This window comes from Nematolebias whitei, chromosome 7 (genome assembly GCF_014905685.2).
Source record: "Nematolebias whitei isolate Nwh7 chromosome 7, NemWhi1, whole genome shotgun sequence".
Classification (NCBI taxonomy): Eukaryota; Metazoa; Chordata; class Actinopteri; order Cyprinodontiformes; family Rivulidae; genus Nematolebias; species Nematolebias whitei.
This window is the reverse complement of record NC_056504.1, coordinates 51,053,884-51,062,837: the sequence shown is the minus strand read 5'-3', so window position 1 is coordinate 51,062,837 and position 8,954 is coordinate 51,053,884. Positions and strand designations below refer to the sequence as shown.

General features: G+C 44.2%; 1 protein-coding gene across 1 annotated transcript in view; it reads right to left on the bottom strand.

Moving 5' to 3' along the window:
* ptprt (protein tyrosine phosphatase receptor type T) overlaps positions 1–8,954 on the bottom strand; it is a 340,867-nt gene that overhangs the window by 5,342 nt on the left and 326,571 nt on the right. Inside the window, exons 26-27 of the mRNA XM_037679934.1 lie at positions 5,719–5,873; positions 2,143–2,278 (exon numbers count right to left, since the gene is read on the bottom strand). Coding sequence (XP_037535862.1) covers positions 2,143–2,278; positions 5,719–5,873 — 291 coding nt within the window. The remainder of the gene's footprint in view (positions 1–2,142; positions 2,279–5,718; positions 5,874–8,954) is intronic.

The window sequence follows — 8,954 nt, the reverse complement described above, 5'->3', positions numbered from 1 at the left end:
TCCTGACCCTGGATCCGGTCCTGGATCCGGTCCTGACCCTGGATCCGGTCCTGGATCCGGTCCTGACCCTGGATCCGGTCCTGGATCAGGTCCTGACCCTGGATCCGGTCCTCCAGCTCGCCTGCTGAGCAGCAAGCAGGACCGTCACTTTTGGGCTGCGCGATGTGCTCTGCAGCCACCGTCCAGATCCAAATGAATCCAAACGCTCGCTGGTAAATGCTCCGAGCGCTCAAAGCTCCAGCTGCAACACCACACGCTAATTTACGGCTGCCAGCCGAAGTTTAGCTGTTATTTCTGTCACATCAGTTCGCCTCGAACCTTCTCTCAGGTTGAATTTTGATTCGTTGCCCATCGAGCGGACAGACGAGGTTTTGAAAGCGTCACCTCTCTGTACCGCTCCGGTAACGTTCACGTGCGCACCTGAACAGACGAGCTCAGAGTGGCGTGCACACGCCTGCACCTTTGTGGTGCGCGGAGCCGATTTAACCGCAGACACAAACATTTTTAAACAGGCGGGTCAGGAAGCATTCAGCTTGGCTTCGAGAGACGTGCAGCCTCACGTGCACATCTGATTCAACATCACTGATGTCACAAGAACTTTAATGAATCTAAAGCGATTTCAAAAGTCAGTTCTAGGCTCAGATCATGAGCGGAGTCTGTTCTTCTCCGCGCTGGTGAAACGCACACCTGTTTGAAACGAAGAAGCTAGCTCAAACAGGAAACGAATAGTCCTGCTTTCAAAATAAAATGGACAAAACAGACCTTTTACAGTTACCTAGACTTATCAGATACAATGGGCCAAGGTGGGTTTTTAAATTCATTTTCATAAATTATTTGTTGGTGAGAAATTTCTCTCTTATAAAAAGAGGGCGGAGCCTGTTTGGTACCACAGAAAGACAAATGTCCACTGACTGAAGATCCTCTGAGCGTGTCTGTTTTGTCTTTCAGTCTGAGCCACATGTGAGAAGACTGCGTGGACTTTTAAATAAAGTGATGACTTTAATGATGTTCTTGAACCAGAAGGGGAGGAGCCACAGCTCTTCCTTAAAGCTCTGCATCGATCATTTCGAGTCGGGTTGTGATAAAAACAACTCGGTCTGGTGGTTCTAGTCTCGTCTCTTAATTACTTGTTTAGACTGAAATGTTTAGGTTAGACGTCTTCTTGCATTTATTATAAGTCTGTTTGTTTTTATTGTTCGGTTGTGTATCTGCACTGTGCTGTTCTTGAACGTTATGTTCTGTGTTGCACCGTGATCCTGGAGGAACGCGGTTTCGTTTCAACGTGTTCTTGTACGTGGCTGAAATGACAATAAAACCTCTGACTCTGGTTGGAACTAAACGATGATTTTTAAGTCCCAGCCTCACGTCAGTCTGCACACACCGAGCTTTAGACAAACACTAACGCACGCAGCTTCCTGTGTAAAGGTGCGCAGCCACTCCTACACCTGCAGTAGATGCTGTAACTACATCAGTTCACTCCAGGAAGAATGAAGAAGAAAATCCCCTGAAAACTGGAATATAAAAAGATTTGGATAAAGTTCAGCATCCACAGCATGGGTGCTGAAGGATCGTCCAACTCTGGCTCAAACAGGATGAACGTCTTGCAGCTGGAGCTCTGTCTGCTCTTCATCACGTTCTTCTTCATCAGAGCTGTGATCCTCAGAGGACAAGTCTGACAGACGTAATGAAAGTCTTCAAAGTTCACCTCGGTGTTTAATGATATATGAAATATAATAATGCCTTGCTGCCTCGAGTGACGTCATTGAATAAAACACTACTTTGGGAGCTCACCTATTTTTTCAAATGTCTTTCTGAGAAGTCCTGCAGTGGAAAATCATACTTTATGATTCATTTTGTTATACTTCAGTAGTTAGAATAAAAGTAATATACCACTGACCAGAAACTTTAAAAAATGTCTGAGCAGGGTTTAAACTGGGTATGTAACCAAAAAAACTCATTAAAGAAATGTTCCGTCCAATCTTTAACGTTTTCAGCGTTCAAGGACTTGAAGGATTTTTATTTAGATTCAAACGGTGTCAGGAAGGTTTGTAACTAAAGCTGTGAGTGTTGCTGAAACACATCCAGCGGTCTGCACCTGCCGGACCGACCGACATCTGTGTTTACCTGCAGTTTTCCACTTACCTCCGTCTGCACCATGTTGACTCGCTGCGACCTCAGCTCGCGGATGCAGTTGAAAATGTCCACCACGCCTTCGTTCTCAGCCATGTCGAGCATGATGTCCACGGCGATGAAGCAGCCCGTCCTTCCTGCTCCGGCGCTGCACAAACACACGAAGAAACCGTTTGAGACGTCACCAAATCCAGACCCGAGGCGCTCATAAACACCCGGCTCTGTGAACACTTCATACAAGAAATGTTCAAGGCCGAAGATGTTCGGAAAAATAATAATAATAAAAATTCCTTCATCCACAAAAAACTTCAAATTTGACCAAAAGTGAAACGTAAAAAAAAACAAGTTTAATCAAATCTCAACATTTTCAGGCAGCAAACATTTCAAGGCTGTGGAATCTTTTAGGATTCGAATGTTTATGTTCAGAAATCAATCCAGCCGGCTGACGGACAGATTTCATTTTTCACTGAGAAATTAAAGCTTCACGTGGTCGAGCTCCTGAATGTTTATCTGAACGTCTCCGTCCCGGGGGGACGCCGAGCGCCCAACGACCTCGCTGAACTTTGCTGAAGAAGATGACAATGAGTTGTGAAGGAAAAATAAGCCAAACACCAGCTAAAAGCTAAGTATAGCAAAGAACTAGCTAAAAGCAGTTTAATGTAAGCGACAAGCAGAAAAACATTAGCCGAATATAGCAGCAAGATAACTAAGAGCTAAAAGGAGGAAAATACGAACTGAAAGAAGAAAAAGTATTGAGGACAAATGTAGCAAATGGTTAGATAAAAGCTAAACCTAAAGAAAGGATAGTTCAAAGTAACAGAACTGTAGCTAAAACCACCAAAAGCTTTGCTAAAAGTAGCTGAAAGCTAAAAAGTTGCAGAACCGTAGCGTTACGTCTCAGATCTTTCCAACAGACCCAGATGTTCTAGATTAGTCAGGGAGGAAAATGGCTCCTTTGCGGCACCAAAGCGGTGCTGATGCTTCCTCCTTGGCGCTACATGGCAACACTCGTCTAACTTGAAATTAAACTAAGATGGAGACACGGTGGACGGACTCTGTCCCCTCGTTTGTCTCTCGGTCTCAGTCACACTCAAATGTCTGGACCCTTTCATCTCTCCTGTCACGAGTTGGAGCGACAGAATCTGACGCCTGCAGAGGAGAGAGGGATGAAAAGGCCGACCAACGGATGAAAGGGTGGACGGAGGAGAGGAGGAGGCAGGGACATGGAACGGTGTGAAGAGGTTAGTGACTGCGATCATCACAGGAGTGGGGGGAAAGACGAGTGAAGGGATGAAGATGGGGAGGAGGAGGCAGGAGAGCCATCTTTCATCGTGCAATCCTTCTGGCAGTTTACAGAGAGAGGAGAAACAGAAGGAGAGATAAGAGCAGAGAGGGAGAAGAGGAGGGAGCGCCTCGGCAGATTACCTGTCAGCGTCGGTGATTAATGTTGAGACCAGAATACTGCCAGGCCTCGGTGTGTGTGTGTGAGAGCCTCATGACACAGGCCAATAGCGTCAGAGTGGCCCCGGAAATTGGAAGTGACTGCCATAACTTCCTGGCTGTCCGTCGACATACTTCCACCACGCCTGCCTGTTGACGCCTCAGCTCTCTTCATTTATCAGATTTCTTCTGCTGCTCTGACGTTTTCCTGCACTTTGTCATTTATTCATCTAAAAACCCTCAGAGCTTGGACTTTACAGTAATAATAATAATAATTTATTTAGAAAGTCCTTTAAAACAACCACAGCTGCAACAAAGTGCTGTTCACATAAAATCACGAAACTTTAAAACACATAAAAATAAAACGGTTGTTAAAACATTAAGATCAATAAAAACAGTGCAGAACAAATTCAGTCTGTGCTCGAAGCCCGGGAGTAAAAATGTGTTTTTAAGAGTTTTAAAATGGAGCTCGTCTGACGGGCAGATGGAGACCAGAACAGTCATTGATTAACAAATATCTGATAGAAAACAGAAAACGATTAAAACTCATCAGAGACTCTACTTCCTCAGACGGCTGAGGCGAGCTGGTCTGGAAGCTCAGTCCTCACCTCCTTCTACAGGTGTGCAGTGGAGAGCATCCTGTGCTCCAGCATCAACGTGTGGCATGGAGGCTGCACAGCTGCAGAAAGAAAAGCTTTGCAGAGAGTGGTGAAGGCTGCACAGAAGATGTTGGAGTCAGCCTCCCCACCATCACAGACATCTACACCTCCAGATGCAGGAAGAGGGCCACCTGCATCATGAAGGACCACGCTCACCCAGCACATACACACTTTTTGCCCCACTCCCCTCAGGAAGGAGGTTGAGGAGCATTAAGTGTAGAACCACTAGCCTGAGGAACAGCTTCTACCCTGAGGCTGTTAGACTCATGAATCTCTAACCAGAAGAATCTCTGTGGTGACACTTTAATTGGTGATATGCGACTTATCTGTGCTGCTGATTATCCATGCTGCTGATCTCTTGTCTTTAAGATGCTGTATCCAGACCCATCTGCTCACACAGACTCATGTTCAGGCTGCTGTTTAATACACTGTATTATTCTACATTATTATTGTTTAGTGAATATCTTAAATCCTTTTTTACGGTTTCTTTTTATGATTTTTTGCTGTTGTTGGATGTAACTGGGACCTTGAGTACACAATTTTGTTCCACCTCATGTACCACATGTGATGTGAATGACAAAGAACCTTGAACTCTTAAATGTTCGTAAAAGTCAGCTGATATTTTTATTTAAATATATAAATGAAAAGGATTTTATTTATGTTAATAAAACTATCAGGATCTTCCAGGACAGGTTTTATTTTCATGTCATATATATACAGTATATATATATATATATATATATATATATATATATTCTTTAAAATAAAAACACTAAATGTAAGCCATGTTTTTGAGAATAAACTATAATAACCGTCTTATTTTCACAAATAATAAATAACACTTTATGCAGCATGTTTTCCTTCTTCATGTTGTTTCTAATCACTGTTTCATATTCAAATGAAAAGATGTTTTACTAATAAAAACTTTCAGAAAGAAATAAGTTTCTTAAACATATTAATACTACGTAAACAGATTCATGTTTTATCACTAACTACCCGTTAACTTTAAAACCTGCTAATTATGAATGCAGCATTCTTTATTTTGCCACAATAATTTAAAAACATTATGCTCAGTGTTAACTCATCAGAACAGAACGTATAATTTCAACAGAAGAAATAGAAAACCCTAAAATAGTTCTTATTTTCCTCTCCGCTTCGATCCAAGCCTGCAGGGGGTGGACTAGAAACTAGTTGGAAAGGTTTATATCTCATTTTATTTTTAGGAGCTCGGTATGATGGAAACAATGACACTGTGACCTTGAGGGAAAATGATGGAAGCTATTGTTTTTAAGTAGAAACGTTCTTCAGTTATGTAAAAAAAAGAACATTTCATATGTCAAAGTAGAAAATCGATCTAAAAATAGTTTTTTGTTTTGTTTACCAGTGTCTCTGAGGTTCAGCCAAACTTTGTAATTAAGTCCCAACACAATATTTCCATGTACCCGCCTTGTCAGCCGGTATCCATCAGAACCGGAGTCGACCTTCTTACCTGCAGTGGACCGCCACGGGTCCAGCGTCAGGCGGGTTCAGGAACTTGACCTGCCGTATGAAGCCCAGCAGGCCCGTGGCGTAGCAGGGAACGCCGTGGTCGGGCCAGCTGGTGAAGTGGAACTGACGGAGCTCTCGTATTTCATGATGACCCTTCTGAAACAAAGTGAAAAACAAAGACATCTTTAACACGGACCGCAGCAACGGATCTGCTCCTTCACGAAGCGTTTCAGCTCGAACTGAAGACACATGCCTGGATGTCAAGAAGATTTTCTTTCATCGCTCTTCTGGGGAAATGTGACAGGGAGACACATCCCAGTTCAGAACGCTGATCTACAGCAGGGGTCGCAGGAACATGGGGCCTCTTAGTTTGACGTGGACAATGGATCAATGGATCAATGGATCAATGGATCAATGTTGAGGACGTGAGGATGGAGCTGTGGGCCACTTCTGGGACCAGCAACACTTATCGTGGCTCATTTGCCTAATTTACAGGAGCGGTTTGAGGGAAGTGAAGGCCTCTCAGGCTCCACATAAAAAAGATGAATTGATTTCAAGTCTCCTGAGGCTCTTTGGGGAAGAAGTGCCAGGTTCTGGTTCAGCTCGACCCAATTTACAAGAAGATTCTGACACTCGTCGAACGCTCCACCAACGACTTCAGCTACAAGAACATCCAAATATAAGTCAAAGGAAAAGCTGCTGCCCATCCATCATCCATCCATCATCCATCCATCCACCCATCCATCCACCCATCAATCATCTATCCATCCATCCATCCACCCATCCATCTACCCACCCATCCATCCATTCATCCATCCATCCAAAATCCATCCATCCATCATTCACTCACCCATCCATCCATCCATCTATCCCTCCACCATCCATCCATCATCTATCCATCCCTCCACCCATCCATCCATCCATCATCCATCCATCCACTCATCCATCCAACATCCATCCATCCATTATTCACTCACCCATCCATCCACCCATCAATCCACCCATCCCTCCATCCATCCATCATCCCTCCATCCACCCATCCATCCATCCACCCATCCAACCATCACTCCATCCATCATCCATCCATCCATCCATCATCTTCCTCTTGTTCTGGACTCAGGTCTTGGGGCAGCATCTTGAGCAGGGAGGCCCAGACATCTCTCTCCACAGCCTCTTCCAGCTCTTCTGGGAGGACCCCAAGGTGTTCCCAGACCAACAGAGAGACATGGTCTCTCCAGTGTGTCCTGGGTCTTCCCCGGGGTCTCCTCCCAGACGGACATGAAGCACCTCCCTAAGGAGGTGCCCAGGGAGCATCCTTACCAGATGAACCTCCTCAACTGGCTCCTCTGGATGTGGAGGAGCAGTGGTTCTACTCCGAGTCTCTCCTGGTAACTGAGGGACTGTGGAAAGAGAGTCTGGGCCTCCCTGCTGCTGCCCCCGAGACCCAATGTCAGAGTAAGCGATAATATAAAAAATAATAAAAATAAAAGTGATAAAATAAGATAATGGAGGGAACTTGGAGTAAAAGGAGCTAACTGCTGTGTTCAGTAACTAGGCTAACTAACGTTAGCAGCACAAGCTAATGACTGATTAGTCCAACATTTCAACGTGTGACCTTCTTAAAGCGAAGAAACTGGCAGAAGTGAAATTAAAGGTTAATTACAGCGACGAAGACCGCTCGAGGTCCTGCCTGGTCAGGGATCTAAAATGTTCCAGGTCAGAACTCAAACCTTCATGTTGGGCGTCCATTGAATTTTCTGACCTGGAACTTGGAAATTTCAACTTCTGAATACAAATGATGAAACGCGCACGTTTCCTTTTTACACGCTTTTCTTTTTCTGTTTGTGTTTACACAGCTGGACGTGTGGCCTCTCATAGTTCCTTATATGAATGTACGTTAATCAGCCAAACAAGCTGAAAGCTCTTCAAGCAGCCAAACCATTAGAATCCATCAGCTCTGCTCAAACAGAAGCTACTTCTCCATCTGTGTTGTCCACGACGTGTTCTTTTAATTTGAAGGTCTGCAGCACAAAATCTGTCGCTGGAGTCCAAGTTTCACGAACTCCTGTTTGAAATGTTCCCATCGAAAATAAACCACAGCTCCATGTTGTGAGAGCACAGAACCCCGTCAGTGTGAAAACAGACACGTTGGGACTGACAGGCCTGAAAACACAGAGTCCTCCTGCTTCCCTCTGTACGGACTTCCTGTCACATTTAGTATTAATTTGAAACTCTTACAGCTTATGTTTTAAAACCTTTGATTACCTGGCACCTAAACACATCACAGATTATTGACGTGGTGCTGGATCAGGTTGTCGCCCCCCCAGTTAATGGAGCTCTCTCCGTTCAGTTTGGAAAACAATCATAAAAGTTTCCTGTTTTATAAGATTCTTGGTGAATGTTTGTTGTTGCAGTGAGCATCGTCAGATGAAACTTGTCGTCTCTTGTAAGGTTGAAAAGAACTGAGGCAAATGTTCGACGGTTGAAAAATAATTATTTGGCACAGAGCATGCCATACTGTTGAACGTACAACCCAGCAGCTAAATAAAGTCCTTATTCTAGGTTTTTATTTGGAGTTCTGGCTTCTAGTTTTCTTTTCTTCTACAACGTTCTTTAATTATTCAGAACAATTGATTTCCTCGTACTCGTGTGAAGTTAAAGAGGCTTAAACGGAGAGCACCGTGACCTTCTCAGCTCAGTTTACTCTCCAAGAATAGACCCGAGATGAAACTGTTGTTATTGCATCTCCCGTTCTGGCTGCGGGGCGAGGTCGTAGCAGACCATTTGTTTTGACAGAGTGCCTGATGATAACCTGAGAGGACGGGAGGTCACAGGGAGAGAGAGCAGCGCCGGGAAAGATCAGGAACATGAGAGCAGGTGAGAAGGAGCAGAGGGAAGGACAACGGAAGGAGAGACGCTAAAGAAATGACTGAAAACAGAAACTTACAAATATAAAAACTGTAAAACAAAGAAAACCACGAGATGATTAGATCACTGCACTTTTTATGGATTTATTCTCCACTAAGACGTTGAAATTACTTCTCAAAATCAATAAGCGGCGCGGCAGCTCAACCAGCGTCTCAAATTCACAGCATTAGTTTGAAAAAGCTCAAATGTGGGAATAAATGAGCGTATCGGACAGATTCTCTCTCGCTCCAGCAGAACGTAGAGACAATCTGTTCATACTGTTCTCATGTGCTCATCTGATACTCATGTGCTCACACAGACTCATGTGCT